The sequence below is a fragment of the Callithrix jacchus genome, chromosome 17 (assembly GCF_049354715.1).
Source record: "Callithrix jacchus isolate 240 chromosome 17, calJac240_pri, whole genome shotgun sequence".
NCBI lineage: Eukaryota > Metazoa > Chordata > Mammalia > Primates > Cebidae > Callithrix > Callithrix jacchus.
The window spans coordinates 65,529,682-65,553,035 of NC_133518.1; the positions used below are offsets into that span (position 1 = coordinate 65,529,682).

Consider the following 23,354-nt stretch of genomic DNA (forward strand, 5'->3'; position numbering starts at 1 on the left):
CCTATCTTTTTAGTTAATATTGCAAATATGCTTTTAGGTCAACAAATCCATTACTGTATCACCAGCTTAGTGTTATTTATCTAACCAACCTCTGCTTTCGTGTGTGTGTGTGTGTGTGTGTTGTGTGTGTTGTGTGTGTGTATGTGAAGCAATGAAAGCACAGATTTATTGAAAAGAAAGTACACTCCACAGAGCATGAGTGGGCTCAAGCAAGCAGCTCAAGAGCACTGGTTACAAAATTTTCTAAGGTTTAAGTACCCTCTAGAGATTTCCCATTGGCTACTTGGTTATACCCTCTGTAAATGAAGACCTGGCCCACCACTAGTCTGATTGGTTGCAAGAGTCAACCAATCAGAGGCTGAAGTGAAGTTAACAAAGTTACACATGAAGACTTACACATGAAGACCTGTGATCAGTGATTGGTTGTGGAGGGGACCAATCAGAGGTACTTTCCATTTTTCATCTGTCAGTGGAAAGGGGCCAACCTCCCATTTTAATGCATAATACTCATAATTGGCTAAAGATGAATTAAGAAACAAAATGTCAAGTTCACAGAAAAAAATCTAAAATAACTAAAAGTGTTAAGTGCCCAGAAATAATGTAAAACTTCCTGAATATTATCAATAGATTTTAAAAATTGGTGATGAGAAATATTCAATTGTAGTAATTTCGTTATTTTGATTCTATTGTCACCGTAACTAATTTACTTTCAAAATTTTTCCAAATTGGCTGGAGCCCAGTGGATGAAGGGAAGCTCCAGCATTGTGGTGATGGTAATTGTGGATAGGAGAAAGGGAGAAGAAGGTAGACTAGAAAATCTCTGTGGAAAGAGGACAATTTATAATTTTAATTTGCTTCATCAGTCCTGAAGTAAATAAACCCTTATTTGGAGAAGAAAGAAAATCTGTAAGTTAAAAATGCAGCCCTAAAATCACATTTTGTGGCTGGGCACGGTGGCTCATGCCTGTAATCCCAGCACTGTGGGAGGGTGAGGCAGGCAGATCACCTGAGGACGGGAGTTTGAGACAAGCCTGATCAACCTGGAGAAACCCCATCTCTACTAAAAAACATATAAAAATTAGTCGGGTGTGGTGGTGCATGCCTGTAATCCCAGCCACTCAGGAGGCTGAGGCAGGAGAATCACCTGAACCCAGGAGGTGGAGGTTGTGGTGAGTCTGGTGAGTCAAGATCGTGCCATCGCACTCCAGTCTGGGCAACAAGAGCAAAACTACATCAAAAAAGAAAAATAATAAAATAATATAAAATCACATTTTATAAGAGACTTGTATCCTTCCTCATCAGATAGGTTCACATGACTTTCCTAAGATATTGAAAAGTTTTCTATGAGATTTTCATATGTAATATCTAGAAGGTTCAATCAAACGGTTAGAAGAACTATGAATGAACCATGAAATTTAGGGGAAAAAAGCTTAAAATAAGCTTTCAGTATATGAAGAATCATTAAATGTTAAGTAGTAACCAGTTGCTTTGCCTGGCCACTAAAATTCAAAAAGAATTTCAAGTCATAAGAGGAAAACTTCAATTATATGTAAGAACATTAGATTTTTTTTTTATTTTCTGGCCATAGAAATGTTCATAGGCCAAAGCAGTAAAAATAATTCATAAAGCACCTTGTTGAGAGTCTTTTTCTCCCTGAGTCTGTCACGAAGATGGTAAAAAATGAAATAGATGAGCACATGTCAAAACTTGGCTTTAAGAAAGGACTCAAACTAAATGTTCCTTTTCAGGTGTCTCTAATCCTGCTGCTTTATGGTCTCTATTAAGAGGACCTTAATGGTAACCAATTAACTGTAAATACAGTGAGGAGTCTGGGCAACTAAACAAATAGATTAAGTTCACCCAGTGATTACATTCCAGCCATCAAATGATTATCCAGCATTGCCTACTCTGAGTCACAAATATAAATTAAATTCAGATCCAACAGCCTTGAAATTTCTCATTATACATCAACTGCCATTTGCTTGTCTGTAATGATTTTTGGTAGAAAAAAAAACAGCTGGCATTATAGATTGATATCACATATTTTGTATTTGTATTCAAGCCAAATATCACTAGCTTTAAAATTCAAGTACATAACTAAATAAAGTAATTATGGTGATTTCACAAAAAAGATAATACAATCTCTCAGTTACAATGCATAATTATATAAATGCCTTTCTCTAAATATGAAGTCACATAAAAATGTGTATTCTTGCTCCTTAACAGCAGACTGATATATTTTTTAAAAAATAGACAGTTGAGTAACTTCTATGTAAACATTAGAGACCCTCACAGGAAAATATTCTTATTCTGATTTACATTTGTTACTACCACATCTTTTCTTTTCCTTTCTTTTTTTTTTTTTGAGAGAGTCTCGCTCTGTCAGCCAGGCTGGAGTGCAGTGGCAGGATCTCAGCTCATTGTAACTTCCATCTCCCAGGCTCAAGCAATTCTCCTGCCTCAGCCTCCCAAGTAGCTGACATTACAGGCGTGTGCCACTATGCCTGGCTAATTTTTGTATTTTTTTAGTAGAGATGGGGTTTCACCATTTTGGCCAGCTGCTCTCGAACTCCTGACCTAGGTGATCTGCCTTCCTCAACCTCCTAAAGTGCTGGGATTACAGAAATGAGCCACCGCGACCAGCCTATCACATCTATTTTTAAATGATCATTATCTCATCGGTCTGGCATTGCTATTTTGTTTGCAAAGTTGGTGCAGGGAGTAGCAGCCCAGAACTACAGGGAGGCAGAAAGTCTTTGTGGGTGTGACTGGGTGAAAAAATTCTCAACTCAACCTAACCGTGAGGAAAATCTAAAAACAGAATTCAGGGACTTCTTTAATGACTTCCAACTAGTCAACATAGAAGAATATGTTCAGAGAGCATAGGGGGAAAATTAGATTTTTTCAGATGACCTGGCATGTACAGACTTTGAGGCCACCCTACAACCATATCTCTACTGTGACAAAAGTTGTTTTCATTGTTAACTCAAAGCAGATGTTGTAGGTGTCCTATAAACATCCCCTGACCCTTACTTCTCACGAGCACACTGGACTGAATTCCAACCATTTGCAGGTTTGTCTAAGGATTTCCTTTAATCCCTTGACTTTCTCTGCCTGCAACATGATCCGCCTGAAGTGCTAATAAATTACTGTACCCCAGAAATAGACCATACTCAGTGACTGGCAGGAGCAGGTGTACAAACATCCCTCTCTCTCCTTTTGGGTATTCAAATAAATGGCTCCCAAGTTCCTCAACAGATCTGAGCTCTAGTTGTCCACAATGGGAACTTGCTGAAGAAATCCTTTATCTGCTTATTTCCCTACCCTGTCTCACTTCCCCTATTTTCTTCATGTTTCCTAGGATCACCTCTCGAATAAAACACTTGCCCTTCAATTCTTGTCTCAGGGTCTGCCTTTAGGGCAACCCAAACTAAGAGACAAGTGAAAGAAACCCAGCAAGGTTACACAAATAGAGGATTTTAATGATAGGTTCCTGTAAGTGCAGGAAGAGCAAAGCTGCAGCTGGGACTTGAGAACGTGGAATCTCGAGCTGGACACTTCCATCTCTTACTCTCTCTAAGTATTGACTTCATGCTGTCAGACTGACTTCCTCCCTGGCTACAACCATGGCCACAAAACACTGCTGGGCCTTTTGCCTCCCACCTTCAACTTTTAACTGAGCTTCAGCTTAACACATTCTCAAGAAAGAATTCTGAATGGTTACATTGGAATCAAGAAAACACTTCTACTTTTAACATTTTGGGCTAAAGGGACATGAATGCTAGAGCTGTTCCACTATGTAAGGCCAGGGAGGCAGGATCTCTAAAGCAATGGGACTTTTGGCCTTGATACTTCTTTGAGTATTGCCAATGTGTAAGCCATTTAAATAACATGCTCAGTGCCTGGCACGGTGGCTCATGCCTGTAATCTCAGCACTATGAGAGGCCAAGGCGGATGGATCACCTGAGGTCGGGAGTTCAAAACCAGCCTGACAAACCTGGAGAAACCCCATCACTACTAAAAACACAAAATTAGCCAGGTGTAGTGGCACATGGCTGTAATCCCAGCTACTTGGGAGGCCTGAGGCAGGAGAACCACTTGAACCCAGAGGCAGAGGTTGTGGTGAGCCAAGATCACACCATTGCACTTCAGCCTGGGCAAGAAGCGCAAACCGTCTCAAAAAAAAAAAAAAAAATCATGTGCTTGGAGTAAAGGCAGGGAAGAAATATTTTCCTAAAGAATGAGGCTGTTGCTTTCAGCCTGACAATAAGTCATATTTATTAAATCCCTGCTATACTACAGATAATACTATTTATCAAGCAATTGATCAACCTATCACCATCCATTCTTCCATCCATCCATTCATCCAACTATCTTCTCCATCCTCAAAACACCCCTATGTTGTAAAATGATCATTACTGTCCCTCACCTCAATTTCAAATAAGGAAACTGAGGCCCAGAAAAATTAAGTAGCTTGCCCAAAGTCAAACAGGAAGGTATATATCCAGGATTAAGCCTAGGTAGTTCAGGTCTAGAGTTCGCACCATGTCCTCTTGGCTCCTGGGGAAGGGACAGCCACACAGCACAGATGCCCACTGTTCACAGATGCACACATGTATACTGGCATCTCACTACTTCTCTCACTGCTGGAGTTCTGGGCATTATGTACTAAATTTATGAATAAAGTATTTTTTGTTATGAAAATTACAAATGAACTCAGAAGAATTAAGGTGAGGAAGAGCCGAACACACTAAGAGGCAAATGCTTTATTGAGGAATAGATGTGGTCTTCCTGGGACCCTAGAGTACTAAGATGAAATTGGCCAATATATGTAAAATCTTCAAAATTTAACTGCAAAATGTGACGATCCTGAAAGTATACCTTGCTGTGAAAATGAGGGTTTTAAAATGGTTGAGTACTATCAATGTATATCCAAGTTACATAAAGTTAACATTTTAAAATCTTTATTTTGACATTTCATTTTAGGCCACAAAATTATCACAGTTTAACAGTTTATCATCTTGTTTTCAAATGTATTTTTTAAAATCCTTCTCCAAAGAGATGCTTGAATTTCAAAATACTGGCCTTCTAACTAAATTCTACTATTTTAGAGAAAACAATTTCTGGCACTTCAAAGGAAGGTTTTCTTTGATTAGCATTGTGTTACTGCATCTAGGGTTGTTATGAACAGTCTGAAATGCCAAGATCAAAAAATTAATAATTAAAATTAAATACAAAAATTAAGAAAGTACTAATAGCAAAATAATAGTAAATAAATTGATGTAAAGGGATATATAGCTGGTAAGGTCACTTGGAGTAACTCATTCACAAGAATAAGACAAATTAATGTAACCCTGCAAAATAATGAAAACATTTCTTGAAATTTTTTGCCCCTATTATGGTAACATGGCTTTCATACTTCCCATCGTTTGAATCCTGACTTCTCCACTCTCTGTGTTCTCTGTTTACCCAAATCACATTGCTTTATTTTCTCTTCCTCTCTTCTGATTTCTTGTAACCATTTTATCCATCAACCAGACTCACTTCTATGCATATACCATCATAATGTCTGAGTTAAGGAAAATATGTCTGTTTGTATAATTCTCAGGTAGTGCATAGTGCATAAATACAGCACATTTATTATACAGAAAGGCAGAGCATCCACCCCAGCCCCAATGGCCTTTCCCTTGAGTTCTGCAGCTCTGTGCTGGCAGGTCTCTGCTCTACCCTGACTTTGTACATTATACTGGGGACTTGCTATGCACCTGATGGAGACTCATTACAAGCATCACAGGGTTTTCTAACCCTTTACTCTTCTACACTTGACTAATACCATGGTGGGGGTGGGGGGGTGGGGGGGTGTCTAAATTAAATTGAATTCTTCTAGTGGTAAAGAACTAAGTCATCTGCTCCTGGGAAGTAAGTACTGGAATATCTGCTTGAGGGACAGGTAAAACGATGAACACTAACATCTCTCCTTCCCTTTCCCCAGTTTCATTCCACAGATATTCTTCCAAAAAAAAAAAAAAAAACAGCACTTCCACTAAGTGACTGTCAGGCTGAGAGATTTCCTGTGGCTTTACGATGCCAAGGGGAAAATTCTAGGTCTTCCAATGTCACAGCATAAAACTCAACCCAGACAAACTATAGCTTCTGCCTTTCACAAAATATACTGAGCCTATTCACAATTGAACTGAAAGATTTAATTTTCACAATTCAAAAAGATACTCTGGAGATATACCAAAATGTTGGAGGCACAGATAAATAAAACACTTATTTTACAGAGGAAATAAAGGCCTTGAACATGCCCTAGCAGGGGTGTGGCCCTATTCTACTAGTTGCCCAGTCCACCATTATTATTTTTCTTGATTGAGCTTTTAGTCTTTCTACTTAGGGTAAGACAGTTTCTATGCCACAATTACAGTTTATAAGATTCCTTGTTTTTTGTTGTATTTACTATTACCAGCGAATTCTGTACCTTCAGATGATTTGTTATTGCTCATTAATGCCCCTTCATTTCTGATTGAAGAACTCCCTTTAGGATTTTTTGTAGGACAGGTCTGGTGTTGATGAAATCCCTTAGCTTTGGTTGGTCTGGGAAATTCTTTATTTCTCCTTCATGTTTACATAGATATACTATTCTGAGGTAAAGTTTTTTTCTTTTTTTTTTTCCTTCAGCACTTCCAATATGTCATGCCACTCTCTCCTGGCCTATAAGACCTGAAAAGTCTGCTGCCAGATTTATTGAGCCACATTGCATGCTATTTGTTTCTTTTCTCTTACTGCTTTTGAGATCCTTTCTTTATCCTTGACCTTTGGAAGTTTGATTATTAAATACCTTGAAGGAGTCTTCTTTAGGTTAAATCTGCCTAGTGTTCTATAACCTCCTATATGTGCACAATATAATCGATACATTCCAATGAGTACAATCCTTTGAAACTTTAGGCTAACGGGAAATAATAATCACTATTATCTAGTGAGTGCTTACCATATGCCAGCCAGGCACTGTTCCCAGCACCAGACGTGTATCACCTCATTTAATCTCACAACAATCCTAGGACCTGAGCACCGTTATTATCCCCAGCTTGCAGATGAGGACACTGAGGCACAGAAAAATTCAATCATTTAAAACTGTCAATAGCAGACCTAGACTTTTAACCCAGGCCATCTGATTCCAGAGCTTGTGCTCTTAACAACGACCTCTCTCTGTCAATACTATGGTCTTATTCCAATTATGCTTATTTTTGAAAATCCCTGCCCAAATCGCATATTAAAGTTTCAGCCCCAGTGTTGAAGGTGGTGCTAGTGGAAAGTGATTGGCTCACGAGGGTGGATTTCTCATGAATGGTTCAGTACCATCCTCCTAGTGCTGTTGTTCTGACAGTGAGTGGGTTCTCACGAAATCTGGTTGTTTAGAAGTGTGTGGCACTTCCTCACTTCCTCTCTGCTGCTCCCGCTCTACCTTCTGCCATGAATGTAAGTTTCCTGGAGCCTCCCCAGAAGCCAAGAAGATACCAGCATCATGCTTCCGGAGCAGCCTGCAGAATCACGAGCCAGTTAAACCTCTTTTCTTTATAATTACCCAGTCTCAGGTATTACTTTATAGCAAGCTAAGAATGACCTAATATATACCCCTTTTTTTTAATTTCCCTCAGGGCCAATTTACTGGTCACGGAAGAATATATATTTCTATAATTTATAATCCTTCCGCATTTTATTTTGTTAAAATGATAACATCCTACTTGATCGCATTTACTCCCTGTTCTAGTAATTACATAACATATAAAGATAAAACAAGCAAACAGAAGAAAAATAAAATAGACCCTGTCTTCACAGTACTTACTATCTCAAATGAAAAGCATTTTCTTCAGGCTTTCTTAGGGTAAAAATCAGAGAAGTTCAAAGATATATTAGAACCCAATAAGAATACACACTGATTTTTATCATATTCATATGGAAAAAAAAGACTTGTTTTCACTTCAATTATTCAAAGTATTTCTTAGGATTCTGCCAGTCAACTCCTGTAGGTCCTGGGGAACCTAGGAGCAGTGAACAAAGGAGATGCAAGTCCAGTGCTCATGGAGCTTGTGCTGTAGTAGACGCACTGTCAGCCAACTCAAGTACAATATACGGTCAGGTAGGAGCAAGGGCTACGAAAAAATAAAGCAGGATACAGGGACAGGGTCTGAAAGGAGGTTGCTATTTGGGCAGGTGATCAGGGAAATCCTCTCTACATACGTGGCATTTAAACAAAGAGCAGAACGAAGTAAAGAAGTAAACTCTGCAGTTGTGTGAAGGAAGAGCATTCCAAGGAGGAGCATTTTGGAGATCTGAAGGAACAGCAAAAGCGGGTAGGATAGGGAATTAAAAATTTGTTACAACAAAAAGAAACAATTTTCTTAGTAATATGTTCTTTCCAGGAATGTTTATAATCATGCAAATACTGGACCATTCATGTAGCAAAAATTACTAGTGAGTTTTAAAGTGCCAGACTCAGGACTGCTGGGGATTGCAATGAACACAATCATCACTGCTTATGGAAAAATCAACAAACAGTTCAGCTGTGTGAAGGAGAAGTACATGGAGTACGTAGATCAGAGGAAATACACCTTGTCTAAAGGGGTTCACCTGAAGGAAGGTAACAATTAACCAGATGACAAGAGGAAAAGAGCATTCCAGGTAAAGGGAGATGCATGTGCAAAGGCCCTGTGGTCAAAGGGAGCCCAGATGGAACTAGGAATTGTTAGAGTTTTGTTGTGGTAAACCTGAAGTACTTGGCAGAGGCCAGAGCATGCAAGGTTGTCTGCTTGTGGCCATACTGAGGGCTTGGTCTTAGTGTTTTAAGCAACCTAAAATTCTCAAAATTTTGGATGTGTTATAGCTTTCTTAAGAATTTTATCAACTTTATACAAAAAAAAATAATTTTTAAAAGAATTTAAGAAGTCCTGTTAATAGGCATGCTTCACTTTGTCTCTACTTATCCAGGTTTACCTATAGGTTTATTTTGATCCAACCAATTTAAACATCATGAGCTTCTCTTCTAATTATCTACTGTCATAATATGAATGGGATTTACCAAGCAACGGAGTAATAATTCCCATTCCAGGAATAGTTGAAGTTTTCCATTTTTATTGGAAAACTTTTATTGTATATATTTTCTATATCATGCTAGCTTCATAAATCCCATATACGTTCTGTGAAGTAGCTGAAAATGTTTCCCAGAGCCTCAAGCTCTAAAATCTTCTCTGAAAATGCAGTTGAAGATGGTGTGTAATTTTGTTCTTTGGCATCGGAGGAAGACCTAGAGATAAAAAATGGAAACAAGTACCATATTTGGAGGTTTTTTTTTCTTGAGAAGGATAACAAAGACCTGCCTGATAATGAATCACATCAGATGAATGAAAAGAACCTTTCCTGACCTTCTGCTCTAGTACAATTGGTCCAGCGATGTGCCCTGAAACCCTATATCTAGCAGCTGAATACAGAATAAAGAACGCTCTGAGGCACTTCCTACAAGAGGTGACAAAGAGACCTTTCTTCCATTCAGTAAGCTAATATCTGAGGAAGTAAAAGCAAATGGAAAGGGCAAAATGACATGGGACATCAAACTCTGGGGACCCTGCAGGGAAGGGAAAAAGGTACCTAGGCATCCCAGGTCCACATTTACAGGCTCAGAGACAAATCACATGAAAATCTGAATTACAGAAAATTCTAGAATGTTGGGACCCTATCCAGACTCCCATTCACATCTCCAGTACAAGTTTATGGCATCATACCTCAAGCAATGCCCCTCCAGCTCTCTGCCTGGGGTGCCCCTAGCTCACTACCAGGTGTGCCATAAGCACTTGGGTATAAGCACACCAGAGCAGCCCTCAGTCAGATGCTGAGGGCTCCCCCTTGTGATTGGAAAAAAAATACCCCAACTTCTCATCCGGCATACAGGGCAACTCTAAAACATCCCATATACCAAGCTAGTCTAGACCCAGCCCATGGACCACATGTGGCCCAACACAAACTCGTAAATCTTTCTTAAAACAGTATGAAATTTCTTTTTGCATTTTTTGTTGAGACAGAGTCTTGCTCTGTCACCCAGGCTGGAGTGCCGTGGCATGATCTCAGCTCACTGCAACCTCCGCCTCCTGGGTTCAAGCAGTTCTCTTGCCTCAGCCTCCCTGAGTGGTGGGGACGACAGGTGCCCACGACCACGCCCGACTAATTTCTGCATTTTTAGGAGAGACAGGCGTTTCACCATATTGGCCAAGCTAGTTTCAAACTCCTGACCTTGTGATCCACCTGCCTCCTAAAGTGCTGGGATTAAAGGTGTGAGCCACTGCACCACCAGGCCTTTTTGAAATTTTTTAAAGCTCATCAGCTATCATTAGTGTTCATTTATTTTATGTGTGGTCCAAGACAATTCTTCCTCTTCCAGTGTGGCCCAGAGAAGCCAAAAGATTGGACACCCCTGCTCTACACTATATCCCAGATAATACTCCATGACCCTAACTATTAAGGTCCTCTGTTGCTTGCTGCCTTCCCTCCCAGTCTCACTTTACCACTCTCCTACTGGTGTTTCCTGGGACCTTGGCCCAGATAAAGTATTTCACTCAAATTCTTGTCTCAGATTCTGCTTTTGGAATCTGAGACAAGAATTTGAGTGAAATAGTTAAGAAAGCAACACAAATGATGTAGGACTGAGTTCTTTTAACTCCATCCTCAAAGACATCAAAAACTAGCAAGAAAGATAGTTAGTGAGCCCCACTTCATAGTAAAACCCATCAGACGGGGCATTTCTAATAACTCGGGGAGATGAGAAAAGGGAGTAGAAAGAAATTATTAAAGCAATTTAAAAGAACAAGGGGTTGACAAAAAGAAAAATGGTAGAAAGATATACTTTCCATGTTATTAAAACAATCATAGCACACCTACATGAAATAATAGCTTATCTATATGAGTAGGTTCAGCTTTACAAACTCTTCAGTTAATTTAACAATTAAATGAAAATGTGAATCCATGTTTCAGCTAATATAGCAAAAAAGTTGTCATGTTTTAGATTTTTTTCTACATATTCTATAGATTCTCTCTCTTTCACACACACACACACACACACACAGACACACACACCATTGACACTATCATATGAGCAACTCTAAACTTAATTTACAGTCTCAGGCATAAAAATATGCTTTTAATAAGTATGATCAGCAAAAATTTAAGTTTGTGTTTTATTCTGCAATTTGATTGACAATCAAATTTGTTCAGAATATATGATTACTTGACACTTTTATAATCAAATCTGCATTGTTTATTGCATAAAGGCAGTATGAAATGAAACAAAAGAAAATTACTCTTCTGTCAGCAAGTAATGAGTAGGTCAGCCTTATTGTTAAGAGGTGAGAAAGATTATCTTGTACCTTACAAGCTACATATTAGCCTGCCACAGTTTCTTCGCATCTTCTCATGAAACTAGTTTTAAGAATAGAGATATCAGGAATTTCCAGTAAGATAAATGAAAAGTCGCCCTCTTACAACATTATTCTGAACACTTCTGCATGAAAGAGCTTTGTAAAATTAGGCTGTTATTTTTAGACAATTTCTACCCTTCCTCAAGAAGAGTCGTGTTTAATTCTATTCCCAAGACTCAGTTGTATAACTATAGGTTACATTTTTTAAAAATGAAAGTGCCTTGATTGCTTGACCTATTGAATCGGATTTCAGAATATTTCCCCGAAATCTGCTTTTCTACTCACTACCAGGACTATTTCTAATTTCAATAGATTCAGACAAATGATATGTGATCAGCAAAAGAAGATTCTTACTTCATAATAATTAATGGCTTGCAAAGAAATCCCCAAAGTATGCCAAAAAATTTAAAAGTGTCTCGATTCATCAAAATATAAACACTCATTTATCCAAGAAGCAACTTACTTTGCAAACATATGTGTAAGTATACATGTCATTATTTATCCATTCATGCAATAAAGTTTATTCAATGCCTATTATTTGCCAGATGCTAAGATAGATACTAGGGTACAAAAAATCCTTGCCCCTGCACTTGAATGTTTATAGGTAGAAAAAAGAAAAAGAGTCATACATACAGGTAGCTACAAGAAAATGTTTCAAGTGTCATGTTGGGTAGCACATCTGTTACTTCATTCTCAGATTCATTCAACAACTATTGCACACCTACTGTATGCCAAGGATCATTTCAACTTACAATTCATAAAAGTAATCCCCATGAGAGGCAGTGATACCTTAGAAGAAAGATGATTTTTGTGGTGGTTATTTTAAGCATACATAGTGATCCACAATTCTAGTCATGCGTATTACCGAGATAATTGAAAAAAAAAAAAACCTATAAGCTTTCTTTCCTGAAATCCTCTTGCCTTTGCAAGTCAGTAATAGAAATGAAACTCCAAACCAGTTAAGTATGTTGTTTGAGAGCCATAAAATAATTGTCCTTACCAAGAATACAGGATTGTTCCAACAACAGACGTGAGTTTACTGTTTTCTTGTTTTTGCTTTGCCAGGCCAAAGTCAGCTACAATTCACAAAACAATGCAATATGTTATTATATTTTCCCAGAGTTAGCATTGTTCCTTAGCATTTGACAATCTACACAATAACCATTACACTTCATAACCAGAGTCTTTTCTTACTCTCTGTCAGAATGCCCAATGTGCCATCTTCCACATCATTCCCAGTCTTAATTAATGGCATATATACTATGTCATTTTGCTATATATTTTGATATAATGAGGTTTATCACTTCAAAAAAAAGCTTAAATTAAGTCTTGTTGACTGAAACATAGGACAAAGTACTTATTGAATCTGTGATTCCACTTTTTAGGTTATCATTTATAATTTTAAAATAAATAAAATGAATCTAACATTTGGCATATGGCAGTCATGACCTCGTTGGGCCAAAAGAAAAGTAAGAATTGCCCGAATAATAACTACCATGAAGGCCTGAAAACCTAAAATTAACTGGTATCAATGGGTACTAGTCACAGTACAAGTATGTTCAAAATAATCTCCAAATATTTATACATAAACAGAAGATTCTGATTTTTATCACAGAACATCAAATATTTATATTTCATTTTAGCACAATCTTATACTTTTCAAAATGTCTTCAGGTACTTGTCTTTTTTAAACTATTCAACAACTTAGGTTAAAATGATAAAAACAGATATTTTTCCTATCCGTTTGCTACAGATTCACCAGTATTTCACGAGATTGAATTACCAGGATTGCATGAAAAGACAATGTGGAACCAGGGCAAGAATTCAAGTTGCTTTTCCTAAGAAGCTTAGATATTCTCAATATCATGTTGTAAAGTGTAGCAAATGCTTATGGAATTTCACAGCAACAAACTTTAAGGCAGCATTTGATTATTTATATGTATCTAAAATGCCTTTCGGATTGAAACTGTTCCAAAGTAGTTTCATTTCAAAATAATAAAAATTCATATGATTAATTATAACACAAATTTACTGAATAACAAGCTTCTACTAGCACAAATTCAGCCACTTACAGGAATTGCCTCACTTAATACGCATAGCACTCTAAAGATAGGCATTATCATTAGCAAAGCTTAGTGTTTAAAAGCCAGGACTCTGGAACTGGACAGCGTCAATCTGAATACTGACTCTATTATATGCAACCTGAGTAATCCCGGGCAAGTTATTTAATCTTGCTTTCCAATAGCTTTCTTATCTGTAAAATAAGGATACTAATATAGCACTGATATGTACTGTAAATCGTACAGTATGATAGTAAAACTTCAATTTAATATATACAAATATGTATGTATTATATATAAATACATGTAGTAGAGTATTGAATAACTGATGTATGTTATGATTTAATTGTCACAATTATACATTTTATATATGAGGAAACAGGCTCAGAGAGAAGGTGTGACTTGCCCAATGTCTCACAGGGAGAAATTAACAGTCAGATATTAATCTGGGATTGCTGGATTCTAAAGCCCCAAATCTCACCAAGACACAATATTGCCAATATAGAAAAATAAGGACCAGATCAATTCAATAATAAACTCAACCAAACATTTAAGAAATATATACCAATTCTACACAGACTCTTCCAGAAAATGGAAGAGGAGGGAATACTTCCCAAATCACTTCATAAAGCCAACATCATACCATTCCAAATCCAGAAAAAAGACATGACAAAAAAGAAAACTACAGAACAACAGCCACTTGAACACAGATACAAAAACCATCAACAAAATATAAGTAAATCAAATCCAGTGACATATAAAAAGGACATATAAAATACATAGGTATTAACATAACGACCAAGTGGGGTTTATGCCAGAAATACAAGGCTAATTTGACAATTAAAAATCCATCAACATGAGTTCAATAGAAGACTGAACACTAGCAGTGTGTAGTATATCCATGTAACAAACATGCGCATGTGGCCCCTGAATCTAAAATAATTTTTAAAATAAAAATTTATCAGCCGAGTGTGGTGGCTCATGCCTGCCTGTAACCCCAGCACTTTGGGAGGCCGAGGCAGGTGGATCAACTGAGGTCAAGAGTTCAAGATCAGCCTGACCAACATGGTGAAACCCCTTCTCTACTAAAAATACAAAAAATTAGCTGGGCATGGTGGCAGGTGCCTATAATCCCAGTTACTCAGGAGGCTGAGGCAGGAGAACTGCTTGAATCCCGGAGGCAGAGATTGCAGTGAGCCAAGATCATGCCATTGCACTCCAGCCTGGGCAACAAGAGCAAAACTCCATCTCAAAAATAAATAAATAAATAAAATTAATTTTAAAAATAAAAATTCATCAGTGTAATTTACCGAATCAATACATTAAAGAAGGAAAACCATATGACCATCTCAACTGGTATGTAAAAAGCATCAGCAAAATTCAACATCTATTCCTTTCGGCAAAATAAGAATAGATGGGTACTTCCTTACCTGATAAAGGGCATCTACCAAAAAAAAGTCATAGCTAATATTCTACTTAATGCTGAAAAACTGAGTGTTTCCCTTTTAGGTTTAAAAACAAAGCATTTCCACCATTTTCAGTGTTCCTAGTCAACATCCTACTGAAGATTCAGATTAAGTACAGTATGTGCATACAAATTTTTGTGGGAACATAATTTTAAATATCCCTTTGATAAATGCCTTGGAGTGGGAATATTGGATCATATTATAAGGATGTGTTTAATTTGATTTTATAAAACCTGCCAAGTCAAAATGTTTTCCAATTTTTTTCTCTCACCAGAAATAGGAGTGTTCCGGTTGCTTCTGCATCCCACCAGCATTTAATGTCGTCAGTTTTTATTTAATTAGCTATTCGAATAGGTAAGTAGTGATATCTCAGTATAGTTTTCATTTGTATGTCCCTAGAGATTACTGGTGTTGAACACTTTCAAAGTACTTATTTGCAATCTGGACATCTTCATTTCTAAAAAGAAAAAGTACACTTCATGCATTTGCACGTGATCCTTGCGCAGGGGCCATACTAATCTCTGTAGCGTTCCAATTTTCATATATGTGCTGCCACAGTGAGCACCTGGGTATCTTCCTTAGTGAAGTGCCTGCTCAAATTTTTACACATTTTTTACATTAGGTTATTTATTTTTTTATTTTTGAGTTTTGGGTACGAATTATTTGTCAGATATACAATTTGCAAATATTTTCTACTAGTCTGCAGCATATCTTTTCATTTTCTTAATAATGTTTTTCAAAGAACAGAAGTTCTAAACTTTGATTAAGTCATATTTATTAGTTTATGTGACATGTTATGGTTTTGATGTTATGTCTAAGAAATATTTGCCTAGCCCAAGACTGCAAAGACTATATCCATTTTTTTCTTCCAGAATTTTCAGAATTTAAGTTTCATGTAGTTCTATGATCCAAAACGAGCTAAGTTTTATATAAGGTATACTATATGGGTTGAGGTTCTGATTTTTTTATGTGGATTTTCAATTGTTACCATGCCATTTGTTGGAAATAGCCCCTTGCTCCCTCTGAGCACCAAATTTACATATTCATCTGAATAATCAAAACTTTCACTTAAGTGTCTCCTAGGCATCTCAAAATTAATGCACCCAAAGAGAATTCTCAGTCTTAACACAAACGACTCCTCCTAGTTCCCCACCTCAATAAGTGGCACCAACATTGACCTGGGTACTTTCCTTAGTTCTTCTGCTAGCTGTCAACTCATTCCCTTTCAGCATCAAATCCACCCTTCATTATGGCCCTGCTTTGTTAATAGAGCTGGACCTTGATAATATCTCTCCTTCGCTAGCTGGCTTGATGGAAAGCTTTGCCAGTAGAGGGTGCTGGAGGGAAACTGCGGGAGAGGCTTCTCTTCTTTTCCTGGTTCTGACATGCTTCCTCTCTTTCCTTGCTCCTGTAGCACTTGCGCAGTGTGCAGGATGGTTAGTGGTGCTCACTTCCCTGCAGGCAGCTTCCTACACAGTTCCACTGGCACTATATCCAGCTTCCTTGCAAATTTTGCAAGCACCCGAGCAGACATACCAGGAAATTCTGCTGGCATCTCAGCTGTTTCCACAACACCTCCACAGGTAGATTCCCAGTGAGTTCTACCAGCATTCTGGCCAGGCTCAGTCTAGCTAGTCTCACGAGCACCCGAGCCAAGAGATTCCCACTGAGTTCTACTAGTACGCCAGAAAATGCCTTCCTGAAAAGGATGCTCATCATTCCAGGGACAATTTTCTGTTTGATGGCTTTATCCTGCATCATTTCAGTGCAATTTCTGCCATCGGTGGGCTAAAGTCATACGCTCTCCAACAAAGTCTGAATCTCAGCCCTTGAGGAGAGGGACTTTCCTAAAATTTGTTTTTTCTTTGAATAGCTTGCCTCAGCCCCAGAGGTAGTAGCTCATTCTTATATAGTGACACCTCGTTTTATTGTGCTTCACTTTATTGCACTTTGCAAATATTGCATTCTTTTTTACAAATTGAAGGGAATATGCTGGTTTGATCTTCTGTCAAAGTCTGGTTTGATAGGTGGCAAACCCTGTACCCAGCAACCTATCAGCGCCATTTTTCAACAGCATCTGCTCACTTTATATCTCTGACACATTTTGGTGATTCTCACAAGATTTCAAACTTTATTATTATTATATCTGTATGGTGATCTGTGATGAGTGATCTTTGATGTTACTATTGTCACTGTTTTGGGACACCACAAACCATGCTCACTTAATATGGCAACCTTAATTGCTAAATGTTGCGTGTGTTCCGAATGCTCCATTGACTGGCTGCTCCCGCAACTCTCACTCTCTATGAGCCTCCTTATTCCCCTAGACAAAGCAATGTTGAAATTAGGCCAGCGAATAACCCTACATTGGCCTCCAATCATTCAAGTGAAAGGAAGAGTCATACATCACTGACTTTTGATCAAAAGCTAGAAATGATTAAGCTTAGTAAGAAAGGCACATCAAAAACTGAGACAGGCTGAAAGGTAGGCCTCTGGCACCAAACAGCCAAGTCGTAAAGGAAAAATTCTGGAAGAAAACTAAAAGTGCTACTCAGTGGAGCGGCACATCTGAACACACAAATGGTAAGAAAGTAAACAGCTCTATTGCTGATAAGGAGAAGGTTTTAGTGATCTGGACAGAAGATCAAACCAGCATATTCCCTTAAGCCAAAGCCTAATTTGGAGCAAGGCCCTAACTCTCTTCAATTCTGTGAAGGCTCCGAGGTGAGAAAGCTGCAGAAGAAAGTCTGGAAGCTAGCAGAGGCTGGTTCATGAAGTTTAAGGAAAGAAGACATCTCCATAACATAACAGTGCAAGGTAAAGCAGCAAGTGTCAATACAGAAGCTGTGGCAAGTTATCCAGATCTGCCTAAGACACTTGATGAAGGTGACTACACTACGGAACAGATACTCAGTGTAGACAAAATAGCCTTCTCCTTAAAGAAGATGCCATCTAGGACTTTCATAATTAGGGAGGAGAAGTCAATGCCTGGCTTCAAAGCTTCAAAGAACAGGCTGGCTCTCTTATTAAGGACGAATGTAGCTGGTTATTAAGTTGAAGCCAATGCTTATGGACCATTCTGAAAATTCTAGGGCCCATGAGAATTATGCTACATATACTCTGCCTGTGGTTTATAAGTAGAACAGCAAAGTCTGAATGACAGTACGTCTACTTACAGCATAGTTTATTATTTTAAGCCCATTGTTGAGAACCACTGCTTAGAAAAAAAAATCCTTTCAAAATATTAGTGTTTGTTGACAATACACCTCATCACTCAAGAGCTCTGATGGATATGTAAAAAAGAAAATTAATGTTGTTTTCATGTCTGCTAATGCAACATCCAGTCTGTAGTCCAGAGATCAAGGAGTCATTTCTACTTTTACTGATTGAAAGATACATTTCATAAGGCTATAGGGGTCATAGATAGTTATTCCTGCAATGTTTGCCTCCTGGAAAAGAGTCACCATTCTAGATACCATTAAGAGCATTCATGATTCATGAGAAGAGGTCAAAATATCAACATTCCAGACAGTTTGGAAGAAGTTGATTACAACCCTCATGCATGACTCTAAAGAGCTCAAGATTTCAGCAAAGAAAGTTACTGCAGATGTGGTGGAAATAACAAGAGAACTAGAATTAGAATCAGAGCTCGAAGAGGTGACTGAACCATTGTAGTCTCACGATAAAACTTGAATGGATGAGGAGTTGCTTCTTCTGGATGAGCAAAGAAATAGGTTCCTTGAAATGGAACCTACTCCTAGGAAACATGCTGTGAACATTGTTGAAATGACAAGAAAATACTTAAAATATTCTATAAATTTAATTGACATAGAGTCAGCAGGGCTTGAGAGGATTGACTCTAATTTTGAAAGAAGTTTTACTATTGGTAAAATGCTATCAAACAGCATTTCATGCTACAGAAATATATTTTGTGAAAGGAAGAGAAAATTTCTACAGCAAACTTCATTGTCTTATTTTATTAAATCGCCATAGCCACGCCAAACTTAAGTAACCACCACCCTGATCAGTCAGCAGCATCAAGTCATGACCCTCCACCAGCAAAAAGATTATGGCTTGCTGAAGGCTCAAGATGATGGTTGGCATTTTTTTTACCAACAAATTATGTTTTAATTGAGGCATGTACCTTAATTGCTTATTAGACATAATGCTATTATTGCACACTAAATTGGCTAGAGCATAATGTGAACACAACATTTGTACAAACTAGGAAACCAAAAAGCTGATGTGACTTGCTTTATTGCAATATTTGCTTTACTGCGGTGTCTGGAACAAAATCCACAGCATCTCCAAGGTGTACCTGTATATGCCGTTCTTGTGTTCCTTATCGGGTTGTCTTTACCGCTTTGTAGTTAATCCCACTACTTGTCAAAAGTCATTTTAATACATGAAACTTGTCCTGTTAAAATTACTAGGTGGTTTTTGTCTCATGAATGAATCCTGACTGATATATAGTTCTGTACTTTACTTTACCACAGCAAAGCCCTATTGCTTCTGCAAAAAAGAAGTTTTATATATATATATATATATATATATAACAGATATATATATATAATATATGTTATATATTATATATATTTTCTATGTTATATATTATACATGTTATGTTATATATTATATATAATATGTTGTGTTATATATTATATATAATATGTTATGTGTTATAACATATTATATATAATATATAACACATATAACATATATATTATATATATATCATGAATTAGGGCACCTCTCATCACCTCCACTGAAGTTGTAGTTTTGAAAAATGTTTATCGGTTCTTTAACATTCCTCCCTTCAGGAGGTAACTCTTAATTGTCCTTCTGTTATGTGTGAGTGAGACTTGGTAAATAATGGCTAATGAACTGAATACAGAAGGGATGAGATGTTACTTCCAATGTTAGGTTAAAAGAGACTGGCTTCCAATTGTGTTGTGCTCTTTCTTGCTCACTGACTCTTTCAGAACCCAGCCACCACGTCGAATAGTACAGGTCATTCCACTGAGGAGGTTACATAGAGAAGAGAAGCCCTCCAGGATAAAAGGCCAAGTAGAAGAGAAATGAGGCACTCACTTCAGCAAAAAGCCAGAACTCATCGCCAGCCATGGTAGTAAGCCTTCTTGGAAACTGACCCTCCAGCCCTAGTCCAGGCTTCAGATGATGTACCCTGGGCTGACAGTTTAACTACAGCCTCATGAGAAACCCTGAGTCAGAATCACCCAGATAAGCTGCTCCTGGACTCCTGTCCCTTAGAAACGATAAGAAAATAAATGTTTCTTATTTTAGCCTTCCAAAATGTCTGGGGAATTTGTTACCCAGCAATGCATAATGAATACAGCTGCTATCATTCTAGTCCATGCTGCCGTGACCTCTCATTGAGGCTACAGAGCTATTCCTCCTAACAGACTCCCTCCTTCCATCTCTCCTCATGAAATAGAATTCTACACCTCAGATCCAAAATGTTCCTTTAAATATCTAAAATAGACACACAATTGTCCATTTACTCATTGGTTACTACTCACAAGGTTAAAATTCTATACAAAGACTTTCGATAAATACTAAGAAACAAAGCCAAACTACTAACTACCAGGTCTGTACCACATACATGATCTGGGTGTTCAGAGTGACTTTTCTAGTACACACTATAAAAAAATCCCCACTCCTTCAATATTCATCTATTACATTCATTTAATTCTTAATATATTCATTATCTGAAATTTCTTTATGTATTTATTTAGTATTTGTTTATGCATTTAGGGTCTGTCACTTCTAACTAGTATGAAAGATTCATGAAAGGACTTTGTATTGCTTGTCCCTATAGATTGATGGATACATATCTTTTGATATATCTATATACATATAACTATATGTATATCCATCTGTCTCCCTATCTATAATATATAAATATATGATATCATATATATATGAGATAGACAATATCTAGTAGTACTACTAGGTAGAGAGGATAGATAGATAGATCTGTCTAACCTCTCCACCTGGTAATACTACTCACATATAGGAAATATTAGAAGACCAAATCATATAAGGTGGTGTTAACAACTATTCACAAACTAGATGGCTCGCTGCTTTTCCCCTTTTATGTACAGGAGAAAATTAGTTAAAATTAAGCAATCACTACACAGAAAAAAAATAGTATTCAATATTTAAAACTTCATTTATTCAGGGAGCTCACTATAATCTTAGCACACATAATACTTGACCAACTTATAATTGAAAATAATGCTTTGACTTTTAATTCTAATGCTACATAAGAGTCATCTTATTCTTATTAAAATGTCATTTATTTTGAAAGGCAAAAACTGAGGAGGATTACAACGATTTTATTCACTCCAGTTAATTTAGATAATAGCAGACACCTGGAGAGATGTCTGTGAAAACACAGACAGTTGAGAAATATTCTTAAAGTGAGCAAAAACTAATATTGTTTGGACATTTGGAAGGCTTTGGTAATGACAGAAATGTTTCTGTTACTCTTTCCTCATTTGTGATCATATTTGGAGAAGAACAAATGTTTTCAGAAACTGTGCTCATAAAAAGCACTTTTATGCCATTATAGGTATTCAAAATGACAATAGAAAGCATTTTGCATACAGCACATCATGAAAAAAATATAGGATCCAAAGAAATTCTCCCCTTTGACAGAACAAATGATACAGAAAATGTTAAATTCTATAGCACATTTACACTACAGCCTACAATGATCAGCCTTCAGATGGAACAGTTGTGTGGGCTCTGGCTAAGTCCCTAGATTCTTGCTCTCTGGATTTCAAAAATGGACTAAGGATGTTTTCCTGAGTAAAATGAGAACAATTATAACTTTGACAATTTCAGGAAATGATCAGGTGAAACCTCTATAATACTAGGCAGTGACAGGGGAGTCTACTTGAGCACAACTGCTAAATAGGCCGGAAGAAAGATCTCCAGCTCATTTACCGCTCTACTCTTTCCTGCTGCCTCAGTAAATGGAATGGCTAACCTACAATGTCCACAGCAATAGGACCAACAGTAACATCCTCTCAGTGCAGGAGTCAGTGAGGGAGGGGAAGGAGTTTCCCAGGATAACTCTCACAGTCTTCCCTCAACAAACCCCCGTCCCATTGGCAGTTCCTCCTCTGAAGGTCATTCAGATTCTAATCTTTGCCCTGCAAACTGCTTCCTGACCTTCCCTAAATGAAGCCCAGCTACTATTAATATTAAAATTATTTCTAATTCAACAAATGACTGTATGCTAATTAAGTCTAAAGTGGATAGTCCTAAACAAAGAGTAGGGGGCAGGTGTCTGGTGTTGGTGTGCCAGGGACCCCTGTACTGTGCCACTTTCTGTTGCTTCAAAGCTTCCTTCTCCAGTATGGACTCCACCAGGGATGAGGCAGAGGGAAGGAATTTCTCTTTCTCAACAGCATCGTTATTTGCTTAATTTTATTGATGGAGTTATGATGACACAGAGCTTCATGATGAAAAATTCAACACCTGATAGAAGACTTCTGAATTCTAGGTGACTCCGTATCTGTGGTACACAAATATCGCCTAGCTCTAAGATGTCAATCTATAGACTGGAATCTTGGAAAAACTAATGTCCTTAGCTCAGACTCAGACACAGTATCTGGCTAATGGAAAGTAAACCACAGAGGGCTCTTCTAAAATCATTCTCCAGTATGGCATTTGTTTCTGGTTACTATCAGTTGGAATAATGGAGATAGGTACATACAGCTCTAATATTACGTAAAAGTGCCAAGGACCAGACTCCGATGATGATGGAAAATCAGGGGTGTACTCTCTTTTTCTCACACATGTGCACACATGCACACACACACATACACACTGTGTGTGGCATGATACTAGCTTTTAAAAGGCCTAGGATGGAGATCAGGGCAGTGCCTCTGAAGCTCCACTGACTTTAGTAGACTTAGCTGGCTGGAAATGCTGATGACATAGTCAGAAGCATAGTACTCTGTATCACTGAATTCGTCTCTATAAAAATAGATACTACCACCTACTCACTATGTCGCTTCAGAAAACACACTACGGGAAAACTCACAGCGTGAAAACAACTCATCCAGATCCAGAACACATCACACATCACATTCTACCCCCTTCATTTCAAAGCTCTCAGAGAACCAAATCACAGCCCAAGTACACACTAAAATGAACTCTATTTTATTAACCTTAGTCTTTGGTGTTTTTATTTGGCTTTATCCACCTCACCTGTGAGGTTATTATTTCCAACTTTCACCTAAGGTCATAGAAATTTGGTGTCTCCTTATGTGCTCACCCAGTTCACTGTCTCATCAGAGGAACGCACCAATTGTCAGGGTCAGGAACTAACT

General features: G+C 37.7%; 1 protein-coding gene and 1 non-coding gene across 24 annotated transcripts in view; both read right to left on the reverse strand.

Annotated features, from left to right (window-relative positions):
• The window catches only part of NEK10 (NIMA related kinase 10), a 260,598-nt gene that overhangs the window by 139,884 nt on the left and 97,360 nt on the right, over nucleotides 1-23,354 (reverse strand). For 22 of the 23 annotated variants that reach the window (XM_078354426.1, XM_078354423.1, XM_054247045.2 and 19 more), the window contains one exon: nucleotides 12,463-12,538. In XM_078354426.1, the coding sequence (XP_078210552.1) occupies nucleotides 12,463-12,538 (76 nt within the window). Of the gene's footprint in view, nucleotides 1-6,652; nucleotides 9,302-12,462; nucleotides 12,539-23,354 lie in introns of those variants that run through there. The other variant, XM_054247048.2, reaches the window with a different exon arrangement.
• On the reverse strand, nucleotides 15,450-15,553 carry LOC118149010 (U6 spliceosomal RNA). Its single transcript, XR_004736185.1, has one exon. It is a non-coding gene; the product is annotated as a U6 spliceosomal RNA (small nuclear RNA).